The sequence below is a fragment of the Theropithecus gelada genome, chromosome 18 (assembly GCF_003255815.1).
Source record: "Theropithecus gelada isolate Dixy chromosome 18, Tgel_1.0, whole genome shotgun sequence".
NCBI classification, from domain to species: Eukaryota; Metazoa; Chordata; class Mammalia; order Primates; family Cercopithecidae; genus Theropithecus; species Theropithecus gelada.
This window is the reverse complement of record NC_037686.1, coordinates 44,171,177-44,186,229: the sequence shown is the minus strand read 5'-3', so window position 1 is coordinate 44,186,229 and position 15,053 is coordinate 44,171,177. Positions and strand designations below refer to the sequence as shown.

The window sequence follows — 15,053 nt, the reverse complement described above, 5'->3', positions numbered from 1 at the left end:
TTTATTCAAAAGTATTTATTTCCACAAATTTTTATCCACAGCTAAATATTACAGTGACTATTACAAGCATTTTTCTATAAACAAACGTGTAGTTTACAGATTTGTGCAAAGTGGAAAAATATTTTCATCAGTAGTCTTTCTTCCACGGTGTTAGATTCACCCCTGAATATGATCTGAACTCTTTCGGAGAGGCACTCCTTCATCTAAACGTCAGTTGGTGGCAAAATGTTATATTCAAATCTGGATTATTCTGATACGGTGTCACTTTAGAAAGTAGCTTAGTTTCATTTCTGATTGATCCCCTTTGTTAGAATTAGAAACTTTCTTTCTTTGAAAAACAATCTTTTCTATCTAATGACCTGGGTTTGTCATTGGCATTAACCTCTGTCTACACCCTCTAATTCTCTAATTATGGCACCAGTGGGTATAAAAAGTGAATTATGGTTATTTGGCTCATGCAGCAAATTGGAGAAACTGACCACAAATATTCTGTGAAGAACTACAAGGTCTTGCCCCATGCTGTCCCATTTTAGTGACCGTTTAGTTATGTAGGCATTATACAAATGCCTCAATTTAGGACACCCTTGCTGTCTTAGTAGGTCAAGTGTATGAAAATTTACTTTATGCAGAATAAATGAATTCTAATTTATTGGTTACTGGAATCTTAATGTATGAAAGCTCTAAGTAAATATTTGATGAATTGATGGTAGCAGCGTTGATTTTTAAATGTTCCAAGCTCCTAGTTTTGTTTTGTTTTTGTTTTTACAAAAGCCTTAAAATTTAGTACTAGGGAGATCAAAGAAAGTAACTCCCACTGACATGCTTCATGGAAAAGGGAAAAACATCTACCTTTGGGTCTAATCTGCCTCCCAGGTGAGCCTACAGGTACTGGAACTCTAACTGCAACTATCAGGGCATAGGGAAAATTCATGATGTAATATGTTGTCGGCTTCAACAACTCGTGTACATACACATTTACTATAAGTAAACAGGTCCCATATAATACTTAAAACACAAGTTTTTGATCTATAAATACTTGATTCTTAATATTTAAAATGCTTCTAATGTTTTAAAAGACAAAACTCCCCATGATATCACATTGAACATTAAAATTATTCCCACAGCAACACTTATTTCAGAGAAACAATTGATAAGTCAGTTATCTTAGTAACCGCTAAAGGCACCTGGTGAGAAAAGCGTCAACTAAATTTTAAATATTAAAAAATTAAAGAGACATCTAATGCAGAGTTCAAACCTATATGTTGAATTGTTAGTCATGATTTCATGACACTGATAAATGTTTGAATTGATTTTTTAAAATGCAGCGAAAATGCTAACAAAAGATTATATAGTTCCCCTAAAGATGCTTCTTCTAGCCTCCAAGTATTAAATAAGATAGATCTAAATATTAACTACATATAAAGTATATATTTGTTAGTCATCTATAAATTTTAAGTACAATTCCAGTGATACACCTTTATCTTTTGGAAGAGAAGAACTAAATCTGCCATTTCTTAGGCTAAATGGACTATTCATAAGGTCCTTCCCTCCCTATTTATTCTAATTGCCAAGCTTTTATTCAGTAAGCTCTTGGCACCTAGTGATTAACCAGAGACAGCAGACAGTAGTGACCAAGAGAGCTGGAGAGAATGATGGTATGAGACAGTATATAAGGACAGTAAACCACTGTATTTGTGGAACCACTGCATGTCAAAACTCCTTAACACTCTAACAAGGCATTTTTGGTCTTTTAAGATTAAGGATAGTCCTTACATAAGAGACTCAGTTTCAAACTAAAGTGCATTAAAAAGCAAATTATACTTCACAAACAACTTTAAAGAGGTAGCCACAAACCCAGTTGTTTTAGATTGGCCTTCTAAATGAAGTCAGCACATGGATCCATGGGTGAGTGTCTTGGAAGTCAGTGATTATGTAACTGTAATGAAAGAAAAAGGCACAGCTCTGCAGACACCCAAGAGAAGCTGGCATGTTTAATGTGGATGTAGAGGGGATAATGCCCATGACAACTGATTGGAACACAACTGTCAGCAGCCTTAACCCAGGCTAAGACTGGGCTAAGCCCCAGGAGATGTAGAGAAGGACTGAGGAAGCTGTGCTCTAAGTGCAGAAGGTAGCTTGGAGTGTGCTGTGTTTCCAAGAGCCTTTTAAGTTGGGTGGTTGAGTAAAAGAGGGTGGAGGCAGGCTGTTCTACTGCCATTTCATGTATAAACCCTATTTTCTCAATGTAATACAAAGACTGTTCTGCTATGATTTGCAAATACCATTTTTTCTTATGGGAACAGCATACTGCTATCAAGAAATAGGGAAAAGACAGTAAAAAAAAAGTGTGGAAAGAATATGGGTTTCCAGTTGAATGCTTGCTTTTGAAGAATCCAAAAACAAGTTAAAAAAAAATTCTAAGAGCAGCAAAAATCTAAGCCTATTACTGAATTACTTTTTAAAAATCCTTATTTTGTAGGAGAGATATTTACAATTTTTTTGTGTGCTAAATTTGAAAAATGTTGAAAATAACCTGAAGAGGGAAAGTTGACCTAAACCATTTTATTCTCTTAAAAAAAAAAACCCCAAACTTTAGTATAATATCCCTGAACTGATTATTTTTGAAGGTTTTTCAGATGATCTGATGTGCAAGTTTTAGTTTGTTTTACTATTTGGTTTCTAGAATAGTAGAGCATTATGTGATGCTCTTACTGGAGGCTTAATGGTATTAAGAGATTAAAAGTTTTCATATTGACTTGTTTGGTTTTTATATCTATAAATAAAACAAGTTGTTATCCTTTTCTAATATTTAGCTTATATACATTTTTGTGAAAGTTTTGTGGGACTTGGAAAGTGTATGGACTAGCATCAGAAACAAAGTATTTTTCCATCTTTCTCACTTGGAGTTTGGGATAGCAGCATTTCAATAATCTCTTCCATTAAACCAAGATTACACAAAAGCGTTTGAGCACACTGAGGATTGGCACTTCTAATTTTGCTTCAGAAACCAGTACTCAAAATGTCGGGTCTGGAGGTCATTTACACCACTGTCTTTGTATAATCAGCCACTAAAAAATATTTTGGGAACATTTCTCAGAAGTCTCATCCCCATATTTTTGTTCTTAAAACATCTCACCACAAACTCAACCACGCCTATAGTTTGCAAACTTTGGGAAATGTCAGTATATGCCATTATGATGGTTATTAGTACCATTATTTGTTAAAAGCCCTTTGAAGGCAATTTATGTGACTTATATATATTTGATATTTTAATTTGGACATTCTCCAATTATATGCAAAGATCAAAACTAGGCAGCTTCATTTTATAGAATTGGCACCTTTTATTGTCTATGGGGACCGCTTGGTGTCTATAAATTATGCATATGTGTTGGACTGAAATCAAACTTAAAATCTTCCATATTTCAAGTGTTTTTATTCTGAGCAGTAGGTACAAAAAAATAATGACATAGTTGTGTCTAATTCTGTATAGTTCAGCACCCCTCCACAGGCTGTCAATCTCTGATTTGATCTACTTTTACCAGATTTAACAGATCTTTGAATTTACTTTACTGTATATACTTCCTTTTTGCTCACATTGGGAATCAAACTAATGCTGGAAACATATATCTTCAGACTTCATTGAGGAACTCCAGATTGAGACACGCTGGGATGTGGATTGAGTCCATGGTTAGAGAAGATGGATTAAATGGAAACACAACAGGAAACATGTGCTTGGCATCTAACAGCAGTTGCTGAGGGTCATTCCGCTCTTGTAGCTGTGCCTATGGGGAAGAATAAGACCATGGAAAGTTTGAGTACCCCTAAAAATAGCCAGTTTAAGTAAATTCATGAAAGTGAGTTGGCATGTATCATGGACAGATTTCTAAGACAATTAGGTAAAACTTCAGGACCAGGAGAATGTGATCTCCTTACCCTTGAGGTATTTAGTGGGGCGAGAAGCCCTGACTTAGGCTTCTTGGAGATCAGAGGGCTACAAGCACTCTCCCAATTCTAGCATTCTTTAAAAAATTTTCTATCTAAGGGAGAATATAAAATACATCTCAGGTGCAAACCATATGGAGAGGCACTGTAGTGGAGTGGCCAAGGGCATGGGTTTTTTAGGTAGACAGCTTGAGCTCTAATCCTGGCACCACCCTGGGCAAATTCCTGAATTTTTCTATGCCCCAGTTTCTTTACATGTAGAATGGAATGGGAGAAGAGTACATCACATAAAATGGCAGAGTAGGAAGCTCTAGGGATTGGTCCCTCCACTGAAGCTACCCTTAACTAGAAACAGTGATTGTCAACTATCTTGTAACTCTGGAACTTGATTGGACATTTATAACAATTGGGAGAGTGATTGATAAAGGGAGAGGCTGCTGATCTTTGCGAAGAGAACTGTGTGTGTGAGCCAGCTACTATCCCCCTCTCTTCAGCTCCCCTGAAGCTATGGGGATAGCAGCCCATATTCCTGGAGTAGCTAGCTGGCCAGGGCAGGCAGTGGGACACTGTCCTCCAAAAATTTGGGGTTGTGCACTTTGGTTGATCTGGTGGGTCCCAGCAGATGCCTGTCTTGGTTAGACATTTCTTGGGATGCAATGGCTTCCACTAGTAGCATCAACTAGAAAATTTAAAGGCACAGAGCCCCTCCCAGCTTCCTATTTGAAGCCAGAAATTTTAGGAAAAGTACAAAAACTGAAATGAAAAATTGACTAGAGGAGTTTAACAGTAGACTTCAGCAGGCAGAAGAAAAGATCAGTGAACTTGAAGATAAAGCAATTGAAATGATCCAGTCTGAGAAGAAAATAAAAATAATGTAAAAATGAACAGAGCCTAACAGACCTACAGGACACTATGAAGTGTACCAACATACACATTACAGTAGTACCAGAAGGAAAAGAGCAAGAAGGGGGCAACAAAATATTTGAAGAAATAATGCCTGAAACTTCCCAAATCTGATGAAAGACATGTATGTAATCATCCAAAAAGCTCAATGAACTCCAAGTAGGATAAAGGCAAAGAGATTCACAGTGAAACGCATTATACTAAATTGTCAAACCCTAAAACAGACAGGGAGTCTTGAAGGCAGTGAGAAAGAAGTGACTTGTCACATACAGTCATCCCTCAGTATCCATGGGGGATTGGTTCCAGGAATTCCCACAGATACCCAAATCCATGTATATGCAAGTACTGCAGTTGGCCCTGTAGAACCCATAGATACAAAAAGTTGTCCCTCCATAGCTACAGGTTCTGCATCCTGTGAATACTGAATTTTGAATCTGTGGTTGGCTGAACTTGCAGATATGGAACCTGTGGATATGGAGGGCTGACTGTATAAGGTATCCTCAAATAAGATTAACAGCTGTTTTTTCATCAGAAACCATGGAGGCTAGGAGGCAATGGGATGACACAGTTCAAATCCAGAAAGGAAAAAATCTTGTCTGCTAAGAATTCTAAATCTGGCAAAACTACCCTTCAAGAATGAAGGAGAAATTAAGTCATTTCCAGAGACAAAGAAGGACATTATATTTTAATAAAAGGTTCAACTCATCAAGAAGATATAATAAACATCTGCACCTAGCAACAGAGCCTCAAAATATTTGAAGTGAGAACTGACAGACTTTAAGGGAGAATAGTTCTACAGTAATGGCTGGACATTTCAATACCCCATTTTTAATCATGGATAGAACCAGATAGATCAATAAGAAAATAGAGGCCATGAACAATGCTATAAACCAATTAGTCCTAACAAACACATATGGAACACTCCACTTAGCAGCATACACATTCTTCTCAGTGCATATGGAACAGTCTCCAATGGACCCTGTGTTACACAAAACAAGTCTGAATAAATTTAAAAAGATTAAAGCCATATGAAATATTTTTTGATTATGATGGAATGAAACTATAAATCAATAAATGAAGGAAAACTGCAAAATCCACAAATATGTGAAAACTAATAAGTTCTTAAATAGCCAATGGGCTAAAGAAATCACAGGGGGAATTAGACAATAAAAATATAATAAACCAAAACTTATGGGATGGGGTAAATGTAGTGCTAAAAAAGTTTGTAGCTGTAAATGTCTACATTAAAAAAAAAAAACCAACAACAAAACTCAAATCAATAACCTAACTGTATACCTTAAGGAATCAGAAAAAAAGCAAACTAAACCTAAACCTAGAAGAAATGAAATAACACAAATTAGATGGAAAAATAGAGAATAGAACAATACCCAAAACAAATGAAATCAAAGTTGGTTCAAAAAATTGACAAGCCCCCCCTCCCCTTTTTTTTTTTAGATGGAGTCTTGCTTTGTCACCCAGGCTGGAGTGCAGTAGTGTGATCTCTGCTCACTGCAACCTCCACCTCCCAGGTTCAAGTGATTCTCCTGCCTCAGCCCCCTGAGTAGTTGGGATTACAGGTGTGTGTGAAGACTAAAACGAGAAATTAGCAAATCAGAAATGAAAGTGAGGACATTACTGCTAATTTTACAGAAATAAAAAGGATTATAAGAGAATACTATGAAAAATTTAACATCAACAAATTGGATAATCTAGATGAAATGGACAAAATCCTAGGAACACACAAACTACCAAAACTGATTTAAGAAGAAATAGAAAATCTGAATAGACCTGTAACAAGTAAGGACATTGAATTAGTAATTAAATATTTCCCAACAAAGGAAAGCCCAAGATGGACTTCACTGGTGAAGACTATCAAACATTTTAAGAAGAATTAACACCAGTTCTCAAACTCTTCCTAAAAATCAAAGAGGAAGGCACACTTTAACTCATTCTGTGAGACCAGTATAACCCTAATATCAAAGCCAGATAAAGACACTGTAAGAAAACAAAACTATATTCATCCCTTATCAATATAGATGTAAAAGCCCTCAACAAAATGCTAGCAAACTGAATTCAGTAAAAGGTTGAAAGGATTATACACCATGACCAAGTAGGATTTATCTTCAGAAAGCAAGGTTAGTTCAACATAAAAATCAATGTAATATACCACATTAACAGAATGAAGAGGAAAAAACCCACATCATCTCAATTGATGCAGAAAAAGCATTTGCCAAAATCCAACTTTTTTTATGATAAAAAGATAAATCCCTCCATGATAAAGACCATAGGTAAAAACCCACATTCAACATCACAAATATCATACTCAAAATGTTTTCCCTCTAAGATCAAGAATAAGATAAGGATGCCTATTACTATTTCTATTCAGCATAGTTCTAGCCAGAGCAATTATGCAAGAAAAGAGATAAGAGGCAGCCAATTTGGACAGGAAGAAGTAAAATGATCCTTTTGCAGACAACATATCTTACATGTAGAAAAACCTAAAGAATCCACACACAAATATTGCTAGAGCTAATGAATTCAGGAAAGTACATAATAAAAAACCAACACATAAAAATCAGTTGTATTTCTATTCACTAGTAATGAATAATCAGAAAGAAAAACAATTCCATTTACAATAACATCAAAAAGAATAAAATACTTAGGAATAAATCTAGCCAAGAAGGTGCAAGACTTCTGAAAGAGCCAAGACCTCAACAAATGGAAAGACACCCCATATTCATGTACTAGAAGACTTAAGATGACAATACTACATACAGCAATCTATAGATTCGATGCTATCCCTATCAAAATCCCAATGATGTTTTTCGCAGAAATCTAAAATATCCTAAAATTCATATCAAACTTCAAGGGATCTTGACTAGCCAAAGCAATCCTGAAAAATAACAAAATTGGCCGGGTGCAGTGGCTCATGCCTGCAATCCCAGCACTTCGGGAGGCTGAGGTGGGCAGATCACCTGAGGTTTGGAGTGCGAGACCAGTCTGGCAAACATGGTGAAGCCCCATCTCTACTAAAAATGCAGAAATTAGCCAGGCATGGTGGTACATGCCTGTAATCCCAGCTACTTGGGAGGCTGAGGCAGGAGAATTGCTTGAACCTGGGAGGCGGAGGTTGCAGTGAGCCGAGATTGCACTACTGCACTGCATGGGTGGTGGAGTGAGACTGTTTCAAAAAAAAAAAAAAAAAAAAAAAAAATGGAGGACTCACACTTCCCATTTGAAAACTTTTTACAAAGCTATGGGAATCAAAACAGTGTGGTACTGGTATACGGACAGACATATAGACCAATAGAATATAAGGGCCCAGAAAAAAAAAAAAACCCTCATATTTTTAGTTAATTGATTTTTGACAAGGGTGCCAAGTCCATTCAATGGGGGAAAGGGCAGTGTCTTTGACAAATGGTGCTGAGACAACTGGATATCCACATACAGAAGAATGAAGTGGGACATTCATCTTACACCATATACAAACATTAACTCAGAATGGATCAAAAACTTAAAGGGAGCTAAATCTGTAAAACTCTTATCATATCTGATAAGGATTTAATATCAAGATTGTACAAATAACTCCTATAACTCAATACTAAAAATGCAACAATCTAATTTAAAAATGAATTAAAGACTGGAATAGATATTTCTCCAGAGAAGATACACACATGGCCAATAGGTGCATGAAAAGATGCTAGTCATCAGAGAGATACAAATCCAAACCACAATGAGATACCACCTCACACCCATTAAGATGGCTATAATTTTAAAAAGCTGGAAAATCACGAGTGTTGGTGAGGATGTGGGGAAACTGGAACTCTCATGCATTGCTGATGGGAATGTAAAATGGTATAGCTGCTATGGAAAAGTTTGAGGTTCCTCATAAAGTTTAAAATATAGAGTTACCGTATGACCCAGTAATTCTGCCTCTAAATATATGCTCCAAAGAACTGAAAAATGGATCTCAGCTACTTGTGCAGCAATGTTCATAGCGGCATGATTCCCCATAGCCAAAACGTGGAAACAGTGCAGTTTCCATCAGCCAACGAATAGACAGAATGTGATATATGAAGGGAATATTAGTCACTAAAAAAAGGAATGAAGTTCTTACGCATGCTACAACAGGGATGACCTTTGAGAACCTAAGTGAAATAAGCCAGACCCAAAAGAATATCGTATGACTCAACTTATATGTGATATCTAGAATTTACATATAATTTAATATAGAAGCCTACCCAGCGTTGAATGGAAGGGAGAATATTATTTGTGCAAATGGGTAGTGTTTCTGTTTAAGATGATGAAAGAATTTTGGAAATAGTGGTGATAGTTATATAATATTGTGAATATACTTAATGCCACTGAACTGTACACTTAAAAATGGTTAAATGGAACACACATACCCCAAAACCATGGGATGGGGAAGAGTTCCCTTCTCGTAAGGTTGTGAGGATTAAAAGAGTTAACAGGTATAAAGAACAGAGTACCATCACTGGCACATAGTAAGTGCTGTATTTGCTGTTATCGGTTTTATAATATGCTCCTTTGTTCCTCCTGCCCATGCATTAACCATTAATCTCTGAACCATGAACTGCTGGTAGAAGCTGTACTTTTACAAAAGTCAATAGGGTTAACTGTGGGAGTACTGCCAAAAAGGAAAATCAATTATATACTGATTTTGTGAAAACACAATTTATTTTTCTCAAACCTCGAAACAGGCCATGGTCAGTAAATACATAGCAGCATTTGAAAAGTGCTGGGAAACAGGTTTACAGAATGAAGTCAGTTTGAGCATGGCATTGTAAGATGGTTCTATAGTGGCAGGGGAACCTAGAATTGCCCATGTTTTCATCCATTACCTGAATTATGAATAGAAAGCATGACTTAAATTTCCAGTACCCATGTGTTTGGCATCTTGAAAGATGGACCAAAATTTTAAAGTAATTTTAATCATTTGAAAAAGAGGTTTGAAATAATGGGAGAGAAGTTTAAAGGAGAGAAAGGCATTTAGGGAGGAATAAACAACAAGCCTCACTAATTCAAGATACTCAATGATGGCTCTGATATGGCCTGGCAGAATGATTCTCTGGGATTGTTGAAGGCTCACACACATCCCACTCTGAGTTTTGCTGCATTTATTATCACGAACCTATCGCATGGCATATGTATGTAAAATGTGAAATAGCAGGAGGCTCTGGGAAAAGTCATCTTTGTAGCACTTAAGGACCCTTGTATTTCTCCACATTAGTTAGATGTGACAGTAGACTTCACTACCTAAAAGGTTTGAAGAAATTTTAGAGAGTATAAAAATGGGAAAAGAAAGTGAAATATTACCTCTGTTATCACAATTCAACAGCAAAAGGCATGTATACATTTAATCAATTAAAATTTACAAGGTGGTCATTTCACAGAAATCCTCCTGTGAATGCTTTGGTGAGTTTAACTTCAAATTTACATTTTTAAAGGTCAGTATGAAGCTATAAAAAGCCCACAGTGCCCAAGCAATGGTTTGTTTTAACAAGTAACTTGTCTTTATCACACAGGTGAGTTCAAATGTGGGAGGGTGGGATTGTTCACCATTTCTTCTGAGCATTGTATAGGTAGAAACAGAACATAAAACTATAGCTCACAAAAAAAAACTTTTGATGGAACTGCGAGACACTGAAATTGATTACTGAGTAAGATTCAAAATCTGACTGTATACACTTTCAGAGAATATTTGGGCTTAACCTCCATTATATTTTTTTGTCCTTAATCCATTAAACCTGCAGTATGATTTGGCATGTATTTTTTAACCTGAATTCTCATGAACAGTGGGGTTGCCAATTTATGAGCAGTTACACACCTCTAATGTGTGTCTCAGATATTCAAAACCAAACAAGACTTTCTAAACTTGCACTTTTGTGTAAATTATCAGCCCTCCATAAAAATCCACATAATGGGTCCAGGGTCAGATATCTCAGTGGCTTCTGTCATCAAACTCTTCCCATTCAGCAGCTGACTATGAGCATCCTAACTGGATACTTTCTGTCAGCACCACCCGCAACCCGGTTGTTGTATTCATGTTGGTGAGTAGAGACTCACTCTGCCTGCCCCGCTCTGTGGCCTGTGTCTTTAACAATCAACTGTGTTTCTGTCATTGCCCTTAGGAGAATAACCTTTAGTCTGACTAGGCACCCCTTCCCAGACGTTTGGCCTCTGTTCCCTACTTAGATGCTGGGCTAAAGTTCATTTAGATTGTTTTTGCCATGGCTCTTTTCAAACCCCTTTTTAGCCCTTTTCAGGGCCCTCTAAATCTCTGGATCTACATTGAAATACTGTAAGGAGCTCCACATAAAATTCCAGGAGTATTCCAAAGGGAACAGCTTCTTGTACAAAGCTCCATGTTTCCTCACGTTTCTTCAGTGTCTTTGATAAACCTCCATTTGGTCCCCTTTTTCCTGACTCTCCCTCCTCTGATCGCTTCCCCCTGCATCCCTTTTTAATCCTTGTTTCGTGTCAACATCACTTCACTGGCCAATAAGGTCATTTCAAAGTTTGAGGGAGTGCTATGTCTCCCCTGAGGTGCTCCCCACAGGTAATCATGGGAGAAGAGTGGCCTGTTTTCTGAATCATTGCGACATGACTATCATTCTAACACTGTCACAGTTACTATCACATGCAAAGGTCAGGCACTCAGCCAAAATCACCTTGGGCTCGGCTTGAGGAAGCTCATCTTGAAGTAAAAAATTTCCATCTTAGGAAAATACAGATTTAAATAACCGTTTTCCCTATTACATTTTCTTTCAAGCATTTTCCTAAAAGCAAATATTGTAAGTCTTAGACAAAGATTTAAGAGCTCAAATTGTTTTCTTTAAAGAATATTTCTTAGTTCAATTTATGGTTAGGACTGATATTCTGCTTACATTGTTAATTCCATTTGGTGCTAATAGTTCAGTAACATGCTAGTGGCAAATGAAATAATGCTTAAACTATGTCTATAATCTGAGAGGCAGAGATTGTAAAAGTTGAGTTTTCTGTGTGTAAATAAGTTACTCATGGGTGATACGGTTCACGTTTACCTAAGTAGAAAACCTAGGAATGTAAGGTCTCCTAACATATATGTAACCAGTATTTTAGTAATAAAGAGAAGCAAAGTTGAAACCCAAATTTTCAATTTCCTTTATAGTCTTAGACTAGGACTTTATAAAATTACTATTTTAAAACTCACCTGGATCGTTCGTATAAAGGCCACTGTTACCCGTTCTTCAAATTCATTCAGGGGAGTATAAAGGTTTAAAATTTTGACAATCTGTTGGGAGTAAAAACAGAACTTAGCACACAGCTAAATGAACATGAGACAACTTTTGAACTTTAAAGAATATGTGACATTGGAACAAGAGTATGATCCTTTTTAGACAAGGCTCACAACACAGATGGAGCTGGACTAACGTTTACACTTGGAGCCTGCATCCAGTAAACTAGAGCCCACAGCTTTGCCAGGTGGATCTGAGCCCTCTCACCGAATTAATGTCTCCTGTAAACCCACCTGCCCCTCCCCACTATGCTCGTTGGTATACACAATGAGGAGTTTAGAATGCGGTAGCCTGAAATCCTTAGCCTCTTATCTACTAGTAATTTAAAGGTTTCTTCTGAAGAGTACTGGAGATCTTACCTTAGATGAGAAAGGTCTTGTTTAATACCTAACTACCCCCATCCCCCAACATTATTTACAAATGAGTATTTGAACAGGAGATACTCTTTTGTCTGCCTACCACTGGTTTGGTAGAAGTAGACTGCCCAAATGCAATGCCAGCTGCATTCTAGAAGCAAACTTATGTCAAGTGAAATGTATTTAAAGAGGAGAGAAATGTTTGAAGACTTTCTGGAAATGTTTACAGAAGGAAGCAGTTTTTTTTTAAGAGTTCAATATATAATATTTTAGTAGTAAGTGGAGGAGGTAAGGAAAGGTGTTTACTTTGCTATATTAAGATGTGTTTTTCTGTACTGAGTTTGGATTTTGTTGTTTATCTTTCAGGGACTGGCAATGTATCAGCAACAGAGTCATTGTTACACATTTTTTAGGGAAAAGGAAAGTAATACTTAAATGCCCCTAAGTTCTTAATGACTTCATTTAAAACAATATAAATGAGTGTGAGTGAAAATATGACCATATTGAAATTAGTTTTAAAGAAAACTTTTTTTCTTACAATTACAGTTGTAAAGAAAGCAAATACCTGATGCTGCCAATTTATGAAAATTTGTGGATTTCTATGTAAGAAACATTCCAGAATTCATTACATTTAAAAAAGTTTTTACCTAAACTTGACGTTTTGTGGGTTTGCTATCTTATCTTTTTAAGTGAGTAAGATGGATAGAGTTACGAGAAAACAGTATCCGTGGCATCCTTTTTCACAGACCAAATGGTTTTTGGTTCATCTAGGAATATCCCATTAGCTGTACTTCAAAATTGTATCTTTAGGGGTATATAAAGGGTGGGAGTGCAACACTAACAACCACTAACGAGAACAGACTTGGAATGGATGCTGGGCTTGCTTGGAATATCATGGTTGACAGAGGTGCAGAGTGACTGTACCTGCTGGGTGCTGAGGGAGGTACACAGGGAGCAGATGGCCTCTGCATCCTCCTGGGTTTTCTTCTTCAATTGCAGGAGCTGGGCTGCTTGGATCAGAGGTTCCATGGTCTGAACTGCTCCACTCTGGTGAAGGTTTCTTCCCCGAAGCCACTCCTCAAGCTGACTTATATTGTACCTTAGCCATAGGTAGAAAGCAAGCCATGTTAAGCCGGTCCTCCTGATTCACTGAGAAGGGTACACCTGTTGAGTTTTGCAGGCCAGCTGCAGCTAGTGTCATTATTTATCTCACATGGTTAAAAAGCACAGCAAGTGCCTTGCACTCAGGAACTATTTGTTGAATAAAGAATGAACAAATGAATGAGTGGGTACTTAAAATCAAGCAAAGATGAAACACCTGAAGTGTCTAAGTTAACGGGGAAAAACAGGCATTAAATATACTGAATTGTAAGTATTTATATTTAATATTCACAAATGTATTTATACTTCTATGTGAGTCTTCATGCCTCTTAACTCATTTTCTCTCTGACCTATCTGCTTTGTATTTAGTCTTTAACTTAGCGTGTGTCAATCAATATCTTTAAGCTTTGAACTAATTTGTTTACCAAGTCAACCATCTCAGTGTTTGATGGATTTCACCAACAGATAAAAAGGTGATGGATTTGAGTCACAGACTGATGGAGACAAGGACTGTCAATTAGATTTGGATTTCATGTTTAGAAACAGCAGTCTTGTGTTCTGATTCTAGTCAGTGAGGGCCCACTCTATCTGTGTTGTTGGGGGGTGCTCCTCTCTTACCTGAGTTGCATGCCTGTGCTCCAAGAGCAGACGTCCTTCCGCAGGAGCAGGTTGTTAAGAGTCACTGCGTTGATCATGTAGAAGAGCTGTTTGAATACCTGCAGGATGATCTCAGGGTCCAAGCCCTGGTCACACATGACTGTATGAAAGGCATTCATCTGGCGGATGATAGCTTCCAGGCAGTATGAGTTATCCCCATCTGCCATGCTGGAGGAGCGCTTCCGGTAGCCGGTGGGCTTCACACCAGATAGACCCTGAATGCTCTCATTTTCCAACATGGCAGATACTGAAAGAAAAGCACACTTGGAGAAGCTTGCATTCCCCACTAACAATGCAAAGATTGGACCACTCAAATCATTTAGGGCCCGGGACTTTAGCAATGATACCACCCAGAGATGTGCAATGTTGACATGCTCAGGAACTTACAACATTTGGCAAAGAATTTCTAATGTGTTGATTTCTGTATGGAACAAAACAGCTGTGGACAGCATTTTCACTTAAATTTACTGACGATTAGACAAAGATGATGGGCATGTACCAGCTCGATTCAGTATCACCGGTGCTGAAGTCCACAGTTTGAGAATTGAGCAACCTGGGTGTCATCCTGGCCTAGCCACTGACTATGTAAATATGAGTTTCATTGGTCTGTCATACTTACTAAGCAGCAATTGACTATGTACCAGGGGCTTTACGTTCAGTATCTCAATCTTCCAACAACTCTCTGAAGTACTACCCATTTTTATGAGGAAGTTGAGGCATAAAGAGGTTAAATAACTTGTCTGGGGTCACACTGATAGGGAGTTGCAGGGCCAGGATTTCAACCCAAGTCTGTCTG

General features: G+C 37.4%; 1 protein-coding gene across 1 annotated transcript in view; it reads right to left on the bottom strand.

The window, feature by feature from the left end:
- MYO5B (myosin VB) overlaps positions 1-15,053 on the bottom strand; it is a 385,029-nt gene continuing 369,976 nt past the window's right edge. The window contains exons 37-40 of the mRNA XM_025364941.1: positions 14,219-14,504; positions 13,424-13,598; positions 12,059-12,139; positions 1-3,782 (exon numbers count right to left, since the gene is read on the bottom strand). Coding sequence (XP_025220726.1) covers positions 3,630-3,782; positions 12,059-12,139; positions 13,424-13,598; positions 14,219-14,504 — 695 coding nt within the window. The 3' untranslated portion in view covers positions 1-3,629. The remainder of the gene's footprint in view (positions 3,783-12,058; positions 12,140-13,423; positions 13,599-14,218; positions 14,505-15,053) is intronic.